At 41.8% G+C, this 16,246-nt stretch overlaps 1 protein-coding gene across 2 annotated transcripts in view; it reads left to right on the top strand.

Moving 5' to 3' along the window:
* eloa (elongin A) overlaps window positions 1-16,117 on the top strand; it is a 26,167-nt gene extending 10,050 nt beyond the window's left edge. For both annotated transcript variants that reach the window (XM_080788193.1, XM_080788192.1), the window contains 11 exons: window positions 619-675; window positions 1,835-1,947; window positions 2,683-3,347; window positions 4,240-4,661; window positions 5,039-5,159; window positions 5,683-5,835; window positions 6,504-6,601; window positions 11,810-11,990; window positions 12,776-12,905; window positions 13,329-13,507; window positions 14,793-16,117. In XM_080788193.1, the coding sequence (XP_080644319.1) occupies window positions 619-675; window positions 1,835-1,947; window positions 2,683-3,347; window positions 4,240-4,661; window positions 5,039-5,159; window positions 5,683-5,835; window positions 6,504-6,601; window positions 11,810-11,990; window positions 12,776-12,905; window positions 13,329-13,507; window positions 14,793-14,854 (2,181 nt within the window). In that variant the 3' untranslated portion in view covers window positions 14,855-16,117. The remainder of the gene's footprint in view (window positions 1-618; window positions 676-1,834; window positions 1,948-2,682; window positions 3,348-4,239; window positions 4,662-5,038; window positions 5,160-5,682; window positions 5,836-6,503; window positions 6,602-11,809; window positions 11,991-12,775; window positions 12,906-13,328; window positions 13,508-14,792) is intronic.
* Window positions 16,118-16,246: the final 129 nt, after the last annotated feature.

Raw genomic sequence — 16,246 nt, 5'->3', positions numbered from 1 at the left:
TCAAGGGAGGGCAAAACTTTCCCGAGATTCCTTGCAAAGCACCACGGAAGCATGAACTTGCGCCACAGAGCGCATGTTCGGGTCTGATAAGTCCCGGAAAAGATGCGCTGTGATTGGCCAGTAATCACTGGCAGCGTGACGTAACGTGCCTTCAACACTTCCGGTGTACTTCCTCCCACAGTGTAAATTCTTCCGCCCCTCCTTCAACACACATCGCTCCAACAAACAAGCGGCCAATGAGGCATCTATTTTTTTTAATTTTTGGTTCAGACGATGGGTTTTTGCTTGCACAGCCAATCCTGAAGAAGTGTCTGGTAGCCTAGAGACTAGCCAACCAATCGGGACTAGGGTTAGGCAAAGGGACTAGGTCTTGCATACTCCGCAAAGGTCCTCTCCTCATAGCCATACTGAGAGGATATAGACCAGCTTGCAGCTGGTAAAAAGTTGAGCTGGTTTCAACTTCAGCTACAAAGATAGAAAGACGCTATGTAGCTTTGCAACTTTGTATCTGCATCTGCCAGTGTGAATACAGATCTGAAATTTGTAGTGGTAGAGTTGCATGTGCAGGATTATTGGTGTATGCCTTAACCATTGTAATTTCTTCTTTTTCCGTATCAGTTAGTGAAGACTCTGAAGAGGCTGGGAGAACTTCCTATAACTGTAGATATACTTGTGGTAAATATATATTTTTAACTACAGTACATATAATTCATTTATGTTCTTTGGGATGAGCGCGTGTAACAAAGCTAGTGTCATGAACTGAACATACTAATGATCTTCAAGCTCAGGAAAAGGGAGGCTGCTGTGCTTGTAAGGTTAAATTGGGGATGTTTCATTGAACTAGACCCAGGCATTAAATGAAGCAGTACGCCACATCCTATTGTCCTCATAAATATCCACTATCCTATTGCCTATGTACTAGGCTGTAAATGTACACCAAATTCTTAAGACCTTGCAGTCATTTTTCCAGTAGCAGGATATCAAGAACTGATGTCTTGGTCAGTGTTGTCACAAGCAAAGTTTAAAGCCTGCTTCCATCTTTTTATGAGGAGGTAATATAGCACTAATGCAACCGTAGAGCCCTTGCTACATGTACTCACTGAGATATTTAGTGCACTTACCTGAACCATTAGATGAGTTAACTGTTGCACATTTCAAATATACACAGTGCCATACAAGCACACTGAACAGACTAGCTGTAAAAGGTAAAATGAAGGTCTCAGGTTATCGTACAATACCAATGCAAACATTGACTTTACGAGAGGGGGCTTAAAATGGTCAACTTTCAGACATGTACAATGTATGTGTGAAATGTGAAACAGGATTTTGGAGTAAAAAAAAGCATGCATGCCCACTGGTTAGTCTGGATATGTTTTTTTTAGTTTTTCTTTTTTTAGTTTTTTACAAATGTAGAAGTAAATTGAGAAATACAAACTGAGTAACAAATACAAAAAACAATACACACGGATATTTACATGTTTAATAGAGGATATGCGCAATTTGCGCATGCATAAAGTGAATGGCAGATCGAGTGGCAAAGCGAGTGGCAATGTGTATGACAAAGTGAATTTAATGTTGTTTAAAGTCATTTAATGGAATCAAATAGGACTTTTCTGTTTGGATGTATGAGCTGTCGAGGCCAGAAAGTAGTGTTTTGCCACTCGGTAGGCGCTCCTGAACTTCCTGCATAACTTCTTGGTATGATGATGTCACACCTCTATAAAACAATACAAGGCTATGAACCCTGATAGATAAAACGTATATTCTATAATCTAATATTAATAATCACTACTACAGTACTGCTTACCACTACTTTCTCTTTGTGGTCTTGTAGGAAACGGGTGTAGGGAAAACGGTGAATTCTTTTAGAAAGCATGAACTTGCTGGCGGAGCTGCGAAAGATCTTGTAGCCAAATGGAAGGAGCTGGTTCCTCAGTCAGCCGACAGGTAATTAAAATTATTTGTTAACACTTTTGACAAACTGTTATCCAGACTCCAGAGTGCCATGGAATCGATTGTTCATCATTAGATGAACCATCGATTCCATGACACTTTTTTCCATGAAAAAAATGTGGTTGGTGTTTGACACCTGGTGAACACGGCTAACAGGATTCCTCAAATTTATCGTAATGCCAAAGTATTGCGGATTTTACACACAGCGTGCATATTATTATCTAGTTAACCCATTCTGACCCGAGATCAGATTCTAAAAATGTCTTCTACATCCTGACAGTTTTAAAGCATAACATGATGCTAACACCAAAATGGGTTCCCGCCCAGAATGGGTTAAAGTCATAAGATCAGTAATGTGCCTGGATGTCTGCTTAGTGCTTTTATATTTCAAATTATTGGGTGTATTGTTTTCAATCTCTTGCTGCTGATCTGTCTCCCTCAGCCATATCTCTGGTAATGTGATAGTAGGACTGCAGGTGAAAAAGGTGCACAATGTTATGATCCAGGTATTTAGGAAATGATAATTGGAAATTTGGAATTATGTGACATACATTGAAGATCCCAAAATTATGACTAAAAACTTTGGGAAACATTTAATAGCCTGTATTTGCACAAACGATCTATATGGTGCCTCTTCCTAATCATTGAGACAAATCACTTAATGCTATTGAGGTGGTGGTCACTGTACAGGGTTATCCTTTGATTAATTGCATAATGTTGCTGTCACAGATCCAGTAAAAGCCATGCCAAAGAGGCAACACGGTCACATGCACACTCTCGGGGCTCTGAGGCAAACTACGGTCACAGGCTTCCTCGGGATCCTTCTCCTGGGGAGGAGCACTCATACAGGGTAGAGGAGGATGACCGGGAACAGGAGGAGGAGAATGCTGAGATGGAGGAGGAGGAGGAGGAGGAGAGAGGCTACCACACCAACTACTCGCCCTCACCACCACAGCAACAGCATTATAGCCCCCCGCGGCTGGCCCATGGCAGCGGACTGAGAGGAGGCTACCAGTCTGAGGGCTACGAGAGTCCTGAGCCCGAGCCTGAGCCTGAGCCCAGCCCGCCGCCTCGCAAAGAGGCTCGCCATCATGTAAAGCCACACAAAGAGCCCAGCAAGAACCACCATCAACACAGTTCCCATGGTGACCACAGCAAGGAAAAGGAGAGGCTCAAGGATGAAGACAGGCGGCAACGCCACACACAGACACAGAGTGGCGATCGTGGTGGTGGCAGTTGTGACAGTGGGAAGGGCGAGGGGAAGAAGCGCAGCGCAGATGGAGAGCTGCACCACGGTGGAGCGCACAAGGCTGCCAAGCACAGTCGGCACTCGACACAACACGATGGCAAGAAGGAGAGGGACAAAGAGGAGAAGAAGAAAGGAGGAAGTGATGGTGAGTGTTGCGTTATTCTGTGGCATGTGTTTGAGTAAGCTGGGTGAATCCATGTATTCAAAAAATACTGCTATTAGCCCAAAAAAGATACCTGAAATTATGAGAATTTTGATCCATTGTGCACAGTCCTTTGATTTTAAGTGTAAGCATTTTCTTTTCTTGAAACTACCCTAGTATACTGTATACTATAATAGTCTTTACAGGCACATGACCAGGCCACTTAAAATCTCTTTCCGTCTTCCGGTACAGCATGATGGAGTGGATCAGATAACACATACAGTAATGATGAAATACAGGCAACTGGATGTAGCTTAGTTATTTATGTATGTATGCAGGGACATTTGTGCACACACAGGACAGGATGCAAAGATTGTGGTTAATCCTGAATAATTGAAGGATTGAGATTTTCAGATTTTCATTACATGCAGACAACTTTAATGACTGTTATTCTTTGCTGAGAAAGTAACAGTCACAGCAAGAAGGACCCGGGTTCAAACACCAGTCGGCAGGAGTGGCCTTTCTGTATAGAGCTTGTATGTTCTCCATTGCATTACTCTGGTTTCCTCCCACACCAAAAGAACAACATAGCATGCTAGGTACATTTACTCCTGCCAATGCAATTGACCAAGGTACTGGTAATATAATTGGAGTTGGCCCCTGAGCACTGTCCGGTAGGTGCTCGTTGCTGTAGATGGGATGGGTCAAATAAATGCAGTTTGTTTGTAATACTGGTCATTGGGAGATTGAAACCATTTTTGTAAACGTTTACTTCTATAAAATCAACTAGTCTGCTCATCCCTGTGATTCAGAGATATTGCGTCACGTGACTTCCACTCGATCTATTAGTTACTGATCCCTCTGCCTCCCATAACATCCCTCTGTGTATAACCAGGGCGACCACGGGTCGCACCAAAGGACTCTCCAGCGGTCGCACCAAAGGACTCTCCAGCGGTCGCACCAAAGGACTCTCCAGCGGTCGCACCAAAGGACTCTCCAGCCAAGGACTCTCCGCCTCCGGCCAAGATGGAAGACTTTGATGAATTTGAGACTCCCACCATGTCATTCGAGTCCTTCCTCACGTACGATGCCCCCGCAGTCATCAAGAAAAAGAAAAAGTCATCGTCTTCGTCGTCATCATCACACTGTCGGCCATCTCACGCCTCGTCCTCTTCCCATCATGTGCGCGCCCCTCCCCCTGCAGCCTCCTCTTCCTCGTCTTCATCCTCCAAAGCTAGCAAGGCCAATGGGACTAAGACCAGTAAGAAAGGGCAGTCGGCATCTGCTTCGACCCAGCCATCAGAGAAACGCAAGAGGGTGAGTACAGGAAGCACAGGGTGGTGCCTCAAGGCGATTTCTACCACAATACATGACATTGCTTAAAAAGCCATGTCATGCATTGTGTTCAAAGCTTTGGCCACATATCATACATAAACAATTTTCCTGTTTGGCTTTATTTTTTAGATACTACATTAGTTCAAATCTTCAGTCATTAAAATATTACCGAACTCGGCCTGGGCCGTGGCTCAGCGGTCCAGGCACCTTGGCTGGTAATCAAGTCTGGCAGTGTGCTGCGGGTTCGACTCCCGATCCCGCCGGCCTTTACTGCATGTCATCCCCCCAACGAAAGCATGATGCCATCTTGACTTCCAAGTCACAAAATCAACGCATTGTAAATATATCTGTCTCTTCAGGTGGTTGAAGCTGTTCCAAGTCTTCCAACTCTCCCTGACATCCCATTGCCAGCAATCCAGCCCAACTACAGACCTCTACCCTCCATCGAACTAACACCACTGTCGCCACCAAGGCGTAAAGGTACTGTTCTAACAGAGAGAGAGAGTGCCCACTTCAGGTTGTGTGTCTGCCTCAGTGTGTAAGAGTTGTCTCTATTATCACATTCTATTCAGTCTCTACAGTTTTAAAAGCTTTGTGGCAGAGATGAGGCTTTGCTTTTTGGAATAATTAAACTATTTTCTACAGTGTTTCATGACCTCCTAGAATGATTGATATCCTGTTTATTACTTAGTACTTGGCAGCTTGGAGGCCTTTATTAGCTTGTGCTAGTCACACTATGTGAGGAAGGGCAATTTCGACTCTTAGTCAAATCTGCTAATATCTCTTCACAAAGTGGGTTTACCTGTATGTCAGCTTTTCAATAGATAAACATATGTATAGACATGTATGGGGAGCAACTTGTATTGGGAATGCAAATGTCTTAGCATTTTGTTTCAAAACCAGTTTCTCCTGCAAGCGTCAGCATTTGTATAACCCTGTCCATGGTACTTTCTCTTCCTCTCCTGCACTCTGCTCCATTTCTGTCTCTTTTGTTTTGTTTCAGTTCCTGTGTCCAATGATGAGGAGGATCCAGGCTTCACTGGGAAACGGTTTCACTCCAAGATGGCGGTCTACTCGGGAGCTAAGACCGCCTACTTGCCCAAGATGATGAGTCTGTATGAGCAGTGCATCCGTGTGCTGCAGAACAATATCGACTGTGAGTCCAATCTCCATCACTGACTGGTTCTGGTTGTTTCTCTCTCTTCCCCTCTCTTTCACTACGTCTCTTCATCCCTTGCCTTGGGGACCGCAGGTGTTTTGTTAATATATAAATGCCTGGGCAAACGTGACGTCAGTGTTCTCCGCTGTGTTCTACCGAGGATGAGTGGGGGTGGGCGCACAGATTGGTGATTGAATAGTTTCCACCAAATTTTAATCCGCCCCTCTAGACTAGAAATCACACTGGCTGTAGCCTGGGCAGCATTCCTTTTTGGGTTTATGATCCGGTCGGGAGTGGGTGATGTCACTACGTCATGTTGTAGTCATTGTTTTATAGTCATCAGGCAGGAACCATCAATCTGGAACTTCCTTTTCCCTCATACCGAGTTTTCTCAATAGAAGCCCCAGGCTACGAGAGCTTTTATTATTCTTCCGGTTTGAAATAACAGATTTTTCAACTGGTGTGACATGCATTTATTTTCTTGTTTCAGTTGAAAAAGTTCTTACTTTCATATGTGACAAAGTATACTGTACATTAGGCTTAAGAATGGGAATGGGAAATGTGAATGCCTATCCTGGTAGCCTTTTTATTTTTTCTATGTATGCTGTAAGCAAAAGTGTAATTGATCAAGCTATGCTCTGTGTTAATCAATATATCAATTTCAGCTATTGATGAAGTGGGTGGGGTCCCCTTTGAGATCCTAGAGCGTGTTTTGGAGAGGTGCACTCCAGAGCAGCTGTATCGCATTGAGCAGTGCAATCAGGTAACACACATCTACTATACAAGTGAAAAGGTGTACCCATACTCATTCTTCATGCTCTATCTCCGACCGAACCACACTTTCACCACACATCTCTATATGCAAAATAAATTCGCCACCCTCCCCGAACTGACATAGCCTATTTTTTAGCCGTTCAAGTTTCTTAGTTACTCTGCAAATATTACTTTTATGAAAATCACGATCGAGCCAGCAGATAAACGGGTGCCACAACACGCCGAGAAACAAGGAATTTAACCACGCTACTTGCATACACTGCAACTCGCTTACAATTCGCAAACCTGGCAACACTGCCTGCCTCTTACGTCACCAGCTCTGTTCCTCCTGGCCTCCGTAGTCCGTCGCGCTCACAATCTGTCGCAGCCATCTTGCTTTTCTTTTGGATGGGCGAGTGGACATTTAATGCTAATAAATTAATTATAGGTCCAGCAAGCAAATCATGATGGTCTGATTGTGCTCAATAGGTCACAATAACATTCCGAAATTAGGTGTTGTGTTTTGTATGGCATTTCCCCCAGTAGTAGTTGCATATCTATCTCAGCTTTTGCCTGATAGCACACATGCTAACGTCAGCAGCCATAGCAACATACAGTGTGCGCAGACATAACATGAGTTGTTTACAACACAAACACACGGCCTTTTAACCACGCAATACACACAACAGCTCGGGAGTTATTAAACCGAACGTGGACGCTGTTTCAGTGTTACATTTGCTGCGCATATCGGAATAATTGTAACGGCATGCATGATAAATGTAACAACGCTAAAAAACACCATTAAACATATCGTTTTCAGCTTAAAGCTATTACATTTCATTGAAGCAACTCCTTAGCATTGTTTTCATACCATGGATGTGATAAGATAATGTATCAAACATAAGGGAAATATTAAATAGCATCTGGTGTACCAGTTTGGCCATTTCTTTTTTTTCAATGGGGCAATACATTGATTAAACAAACGTTTGATTGATTGAGTTGTACAACGTTATACAACCCTAAACTAATTTTAGAATACACTACACAATACAATACAATTTTAGAACATATTTTGCACGTTCCATTTTTTTACTCAGAGATCCCTTTAGCTACACATGTCATATTTCCAGGCAACGGACCTACACATGTCAGCTACCATAAACCACTTCAAGTTATTAGGACGAAATAACTGACAGGAGTGACGGTGCTGTGCTGTGAGTAAACTAATAGGGGAGAGCCGCCAAGGATGTAACATTTTGCACGTTTCATTCTTTTACTCAGAGATCCGTTTAGCTACACATGTAATATTTTCAGGCAACGGACCTACACATGTCAGCTACCATAAACCACTTCAAGTTATTTTTTTGATAAAACAGGTCGGGAGTTATTCAACCGAACGTGGACGCTGTTTCAGTGTTACATTTGCTGCGCATATCGGATCAATTGTAACGGCATGCATGATAAATGTAACAACGCTAAAAAACACCATTAAACATATCGTTCTCAGCTTAAAGCAATTACATTTCATTGAAGCAACTCCTTAGCATTGTTTTCATACCATGGATGTGATAAGAAAATGTATCAAACATAAGGGAAATATTAAATAGTATCGGGTGTACCAGTACCAGTTTGGCCATTTCTTTTTTTTCAATGGTGCAATACATTGATTAAACAAACGTTTGATTGATTGAGTTGTACAACGTTATACAACCCTAAACTAATTTCAGAATACACTACACGATACAATACCATTTCAGAACATATAATATTGGCCAATATGTCAAATATGTAAATATTACATATAATGGCATTGAATGGAAGCGGACCATTTGTAACACATGTTACAAATGACCCGCTTTTGCAAGTTTTCTTTGCAGTTGCTTACAGACCAGAATGAACGTGAATTCCGTCTAAACACGATGCAAACTAATGAAGAACATAAGCATGAACACATCCATGTGGATTTTTATTCACCAACACCAAAGACAAAAATTGTACCACACATATACTCCAGGTGTAAAATTAGACGCATTTTGAAGGTAAACACTTCAAACTTCAAACTCCTGGCCACGTAGAGTACGTTGCTGTACACATACTGACGCGATGGCGTCATGGTGGCGTTGACCAATCAAGATATAACGTCCATGTTACAACCGTGAAGCGTTACAACCTTGGCGGCTCTCCCCTACATTTGTTACTAACATTAGGTTGTGGCGAAGTAGACACGTGGCCAGCAGATACTGTGTTTTGGACAAACAGGCTAGGTATTGGTGTTGATTTGGGTCAACTGGACAAACAGCGTGGTGTTGTTTTGTGTCTGTGTTTGTGTTGGAGCGCCTCAGTGTGGCCGTACAGGTCATGTGCAACCTCTTCCACAGAGAGATGGAGACACTAAATCTCAGCTGGACAAACATGTTTGCATGCATGCATCGCTGCCTTGCATGCTGTGTGCTACTGTTGAGTCTGTCACTTACTTTGACTGATTTATGGCATTGTCTTTCTGTTAAAATCCAACTATGTTAATTTAAGAACTCTGGGCATATAGGTCATTGTTTATTCACTGTGCACACGTGTAGCCTATTGTATGTCAGACTGTATGTCTGTCCCACAGTCACAATCCTTTAGTACTTAGGCTGTGGAAATATTCAGGACAAAACAATGGTACATTTCCAATAACCCATTCGTTACTACATGTGGAGTCAACTCCCGCCATTTATTTCTTCCCATAGTGCGTGGCAAAGTCGCTCTGGGATGAGTGCGCGCGTAGCGCGCACGAAATTCTAGTTTTATATAAGTCTAATTGAGTGGTGCAACCACTCCTAGAACCAGCAATGTCTGTCTGTATGTTTAGGGTACCAACAGGAGGCACTGTTGTACCACTCACTTCAGACAGGTCTGATTTTGTTTTATGAGTGTGCAAGTCCAAGACACGGTCATTATTCAGTCTCAGTCTGGCACTGTGTTGAAACAGCAACTATGCTCGTGTCATGAATGATATATGGAGGTCAGTGTGTCTCAGTAGCACAAAATAGCTGATGTAATAGGGCTCAAGTGGTAACTGGTTGCTTTTGGGCTTGTTTTCATAGACCTGTTTCACTCACAGAATCTGGCAACCTCTCTGTATCCCACAACGAAAACAAAACGCAACTGGTAGCTTTTCTTTGGAGTTAATCGATTGGTATAGGAACCGAGAGTTGAGATTGAGAATATGGTATCTAGTTCACACTACACCAGTAGTCGGCCCTGAAACATGACGGGCAGACTAGAGATCAACTCTACAGTGGAGCATATTTCCCCCTCATCACTACAACATGGATAGCGACGTATCCCGAGGTCGGCGACCGACCGAACATGCTCGGTTCTTCATTAACGGGTTCTGATGCGTCGGCTGCCGACAAGCTCCCGACGCTTTCAAACTAGCCGACAGTCTGTGCTGTCTGGAGCTGCCAACATTATTCTCAAATTGCCATGGGACTTAATGTAAACTGCAAACTTTCTTATGACAGTTTGCAATTTATTTTTTCTACCTTGCGAGTACATGCATGAAGCAAATTTGCCATCGATAAAATGGCAAAGCAAAAAGCGTGTTCAGTTCACCAGTGCCAGTTGTAATAGTGGAGGATAATTAAAGGTGTGGTAGACTAGACAACTTTGGAGAATGTAGAACAAGCTAGTTTTTTACTGTTAAATTAGCCAACTATGCTACATACATAAATACTGTCTTGATACAAGCATTCTACCATGTTTGGTTTTGGCTATAATCTAACTAGATGTATAATGTTACATGGTAATAGTTAGATACTGTAGCAAAATAACACGAGTCCAGAAGAAATGGAGCAATCTGCATTGCAATGTTTCCCTCAGCTCTCGCCGTCTATGTTCACTCTTGTTTTTTTTATTCATTGATCATACTAGTCCTTACCCGTTCTGAATATATGAACAGCAAATATATATATATATATATAGAATATTAGTGGTCCATGACATGAAAATGTTTGAGAACCACTGCTCTAAAACAACATTGGACAATGATGTTTGACAGTCAGCAATATTGTTGCTTATTCTAGATTTATTTTCGGATTTTCTGACTTGATCTGGCCTGTTAACATTTTCATAGACCTGGTTGCTTGTTTCCCTCTCAGTCAATGTGGCAACCCTGGTCATTGCCGTGTTGACTGTTGTGGTTGTGGTTCCGTGTGATAATGTAGCTTGGCACACAACAGCTCGGAGGATTCATTAGGCTGCTGCCGTCATGTTTTGTATTTTGCGGAATTTATGTCCCCGAATTTATGGATTTGGACTTATGGCTCCATCGCTGCCTCTTTCTTTAGTAGAAGTGTTGACTGTTTACCGTCCCTCTCACACACACGCGCGCACACACACACACACACACACACACACACACCCCCACCGCCTCCTGGCCTGAGGGGGTTGGAAATATCCCGGTCACTGTGAAGGCCGTAGTACTGTAAATATGACATGAATATGAATGCAAAGTAGTGGTCCATGTGTGGACAGGCTAGCTGTCGCTGCTGTGCATGGTGAGATGTGTGCAAACCGTGTAGTTTAGCAGGAGAAGACGACCAAAGGATGCAACACACACACAAATTGTATAGAGCACATTTTGTCGTGTTGCGGCGGTAGCTAGAGGAAGCATGCCAGTGGGGTAACGGTGAGAACGGTGGCCTGTGATGCAGGTGTCGCTAAGGGACGAAGGTGTGTGAAGGTGCGAGGTTAATTCACTAATAAATTCATTATTAATCATTAATGTGTAAAATGGGAGTGATTCGTGCAGTTAATGATGAGATAACGCGCTGTCAGTGACATTCAGACAGACAGACAGACAGACAGACATTGTTAGAATTATTAGATAGATGATTTATTTTTGTTGGTTGCCTTGAACATGATGTAAAATACTGTTTATGCTGTCTTCTGGCCATTGTAAACAAAGTAATGTAAGGCAATGGCCTGTGTAGCACATCCTGTTTAGTTCAAGTTCACTTAGCTCCCCTGTTTGAGAGATATTGGAAGAGGCAAGATTTTGGAAGGCCCAAATACATAATACATACATAATACAGTACTTTCTTAGATAATAATGTTGCCTGGCTACTGTACCTGAAATAAGGTAACGACACAGCCACACAATGACATGAGTGCCTCACTGCCTGCGCAAAACATGCATTAGTGTCCCTCATCCTTTACATTTCTTTTTTTTCAGTGTTTCATAGAGGAATCAGACGAGCTGTGGAGGCGCCATTGTCAGCGAGACTTTAAGCGTGCAGCGCCCCAGGAGTATGAGTCGTGGCGTGAGTTGTACCTGCGGCTGCATGACGAGCGAGAGGAGCGCCTGCGGATGCTCACTCAGAACATCAGCTCTGCACATGCCAACAAGCCCAAAGGTAGGAACGTATTTCTTGGGTGTGAAAAGGACATGAGGGGAGACAAGCAAACATGAATGTGCTGCAAGACTCTGTAATAATACCAATAATACCTGTAATTTGATTCAATTCACTCCTAGATTCAAAGTTTTACTTTAAAAGCTATCTCAATGCAGATCATTCTCCATATTCAGACCGCTGCCATCTTGTCAGCAAGGTGATACCTAGGTGACACTTCCCATAGACAGCCCATTCATCCAAACAGAAAAGTCCTCTCTAATTATATTAAACAAGGTCAAAATCACTGCTGTAGGGAAAGCTTAAGTGTTTGTTTCATAAAAATCCACCGTAGACATTTTATGAGCTACTTCCTGTCAAGAAATTCCTTGCAGATGATTTTTTTTTCAAATAATTTCTTGACAGGAAGTAGCTCATAAAACGTCTACGTGGATTTTTATTAAACAAAAACTTTTAATAATAATAATTTAAATAGGATAATTCAAGCTTTCCCTACAGCTGCAATGTTGGTGATTTTGACGTTGTTTAATATAATTAGTGAGGACTTTTCTGTTTGGATGAATGGGCTGTCTATGGGAAGTGTCACCTAGGTATCACCTTGCTGGCAAGATGGCTGCGGTCTGAATATGGAGAATTGCAGGATGTCATGAAATCAGAATTCCATAATGAAGGCATTTCACAGTAATCACTGTCTATTGATTTCTTGCACACGTGTTTAATACACTTATTTCTATAATTTGACCATACCTCTGCTATATCATAAAAGTGAAAATGTTACTCCCTTGTAGGAAGAACGGTCAAGATGGCATTTGTGAATTCCGTAGCTAAGCCCCCACGCGATGTCCGCCGGCGACAAGAGAAGTTTGGTACAACTTCAGGGTCCACAGCCAGCTCTACTGCAGCTTCCGCTCCTATTAAGTAAGTACACACACACACACACTGCTACCTTAAGGCCAGGACATCTAGATTTTAGAATTTTTTTTGTCTTTTATTTATTATGATTTTTGTTTTAAATGCATGTACAAATAAACTAAGGCCAATTTAGTATACTATAAATTTGGTAGGGTTCTGGACAGGGTGTCTCTGTCTAGAAGCTTACGGACACAGAGCAATCCTGGAATAAATTGTCGGGCGCCGTAGTGATCCCCTGTCAGACTGGCACATTGAATGGTACAAGGCAAAGGAGATAGAATGGACATATCAACACAGGGCTAGGCCGCGGCACTACCAGTTTAAAGACCACACACACAACAATCAGTAGATATGTGTTATTTCATTGAATTGATGTCGTTGGATCTGTCCTACTCATGTACTAATTGTGTCCCCATTGCTGTTTTTCAGAGTAAGGCCTGCTGTGATGTACAGCTCTAACTCTACTGAACCGGCGCCCTCGTCCTCTTCTTCCCAAAACAGTCCTCCTCACAGCTCCTCCCGCTCCTCCTTGGCACCCACTGGAGGAGCTGGACCTGGAGGCCCTGCCAGGCCTGCAGCACGTGTGGACAACAAGCCACAGGTCAAAAGTAAGTGGTACAGCATCAACCATATACACACGATCGCATTGTTATGCTTATGTCATACTCGGAGGAAGGGAAATCCCACCTCAGAGTATGACATCATCTGTATGGGCAGTGGGCACTGCAATGGATCTGGTCTCTACTACTGCTGTCTCTGTTTTGAATTTTCATATTTTTGAGGGGTGCCAGCCCCTCATATTTACAGGTTTAATGTTTGTTTTTAGTTCAATGTTTGTTTTAAAAACACTGACAATGAACGGAAAATTTACGTCATCTTGTCCCTAACACAAACATTAAATGCCATTAACAATAAAGAGATAAATCATAAATCACACCCGTGGGAAGTGAGGGGCGCTCTTATCATCTTACAACATCGAGGAGGGAATTCGGTATAGCTTGGAGCAGCTATAAATGTTACTTTATTCAATGGTCATCTAATCCATGTCTATTCACATTAGGTGATGTAATGATGTAAAACAAACGTGTCAAAACAAACTTAAATTCTCTTCATTGTCAATGGCGTTTCTAAAAACAAACATTAAACCTGTATATAGCACCTCAAAAAAAGATTTCTGTCATTTGTCTGGAAAATAAATTTGTTTAAAATATTGTGAAAAATCGTATCGTGAACCTCATATCGTGATATGTATTGTATCATGAGTTGAGTGTATCGTTACATGCCTAGTGGGAACGCCCACTGGCAAAAACATAAGACTTGACAGCCTATACATCCAAACAGAACAGATCTGATTGCATTAAACGCTGTTACACTCACTTTATGCATACGGTATTGGTAAGCTTAGTAACTTCCTAGTTCATCATTTCAAGATGGCAATCAGTGCTGGATTTGCCTAGATGGCATTTACCCTATATACTATTTTGTAGGACTAAAAGAAAAATGGTGCTTACCACTAGCTTTCTTCACAAATGTCTTCATAAATGTGTCTGACTACAATGACATATAAATTTGTTCCAAGCCAACTCCCTTGGGAAACTTTGACAGCTGCTGAAAGGTGCCATTAATTAACAACCAATATAACTTGTATTGTAAAGAATTCTTTGCCTTATATTGGTTGATAATGTTACCCCAACTTTCACATCTGTGAAGAAAGATAGCGGTGAGCTTTTTTTTTGCAGATTTGCCACACATTTCGCAAATTTTCTCTTATTAACACATAGAAAATTTGTCACATTGAAAAATGTACAGAGAAAGTGTACTAATTAAATTATGTTTTTAATTTGCTTGTCATTTCAACCATCTCATGGGTCATTTCTCTCTTGTCTCTTGTAGAAATTGCCCCAATGATGGCTAAAACTATCAAAAATTTCAAGAACAGATTCTCTCGCCGATAGAATGGGAGGAAATGAGACTGAATGTATTTTATGAATTTCAACTTCAACTTGGGAGCATCTACGTGTTTTTATTTTTTATTTAAGTACGGCAGAAGAGGAGAGCACTCGACAACATGGATTGGAAACTCAAATAAGTACTCAACATCAACTTACCTGGCCCATTCAACATATCAACCTCATTAAATAGAAGCCATTTTATTTCCAGGAATCAGCTTTTCAAGAGTGGAGAAAAAATGAATAACTCTGCTCTGATTACAGCATGTGTTTTCAGCATGCAAAGCTTGTGGATCTGTTACATCATGAAATGGTCTACTGGTCTGAGATTGTTATACCTGATTGCACACTGTGTCACGAACCGAAAATAACAGACCTACAACCTCACAAGGCCTCACAGCGTGATGTGTAGTGACTTCTGAGCTTGTAGATCTGCTATTTTCGGTGTGTGAAAGGTCGCACAACTACGTATATGTTGCCCCTTTGGTTTTCAAATGGATAAGAGCTCTGAGTTTCAAACATTTTGCAGGGGAGATATGAAATGTACATACCTTGCACCTGATTCTGGAAAACCCCTGTATAATTATGGTTACAGTTGTTATTTAGTTCTCGTTCTCCAATAGACTTGTGAAACAAACTTATTCTTTCATTTTAAAGGCCAGGATTTGTCTTTTGTTACTGTCGATCGTGACCTAATTATACACTACATTAGGAATATCCTTTGCACAAGAGTTGTAAGCTCTCTTTTAATAGTTTGTGCAGTGCTTGTCACCCAACACGTCAACTTGCTGGCTAGTGACTCCGCATTTTTAAAGAACACAATTGACTAGACGCATCAACCATCAACCTGTTTTTAATCCCTGTGAATTTTTAAAAGGAACAATTATGTGACATGCATTACTGTAGCATCATAGGCTTATTTGATCTCCTCCCTATGCCTCCATCTCATGGTTTCCTACTGTGTTCATTTGTTGAACAATTTGTGCATCCCTACTTTCATCTGCTTCACTGTGATAAGTGACAAATGAGGTGACTGACTGCGTGAAACAGACAAATAAGGGACAAGGAGGAAGAATAGGACAAAGACGGAAAGTAATAGGACCCTTGCAGCCTCACTCCATAATGTTAATGAGATGTATTTATTTTCAACACTGGGACCTGGCACCCCAGTACTTGGGCCTGGAGAAAAAAAGGATCAAAAGAATAATTTTATTAGATTTTAATAAATGTTATATGGACATTTTTAATAAAACTGACTTTTTGCCCTCATTGTTGTGTCCTTTTTTTTATAGTTGTATAGTACACCACTAACACCAGTTACATTATTGAAACACTACTACAGTCACTGGCCCGAAGCACTGCGGAATCCGGATGTTATGGCAGTTTTTGCGACAGCAA

The sequence above is a fragment of the Protomyctophum bolini genome, assembly GCF_963924005.1.
Source record: "Protomyctophum bolini genome assembly, chromosome: 17".
Lineage (NCBI taxonomy): Eukaryota > Metazoa > Chordata > Actinopteri > Myctophiformes > Myctophidae > Protomyctophum > Protomyctophum bolini.
This window is presented reverse-complemented; position numbering and strand designations above follow the sequence as displayed.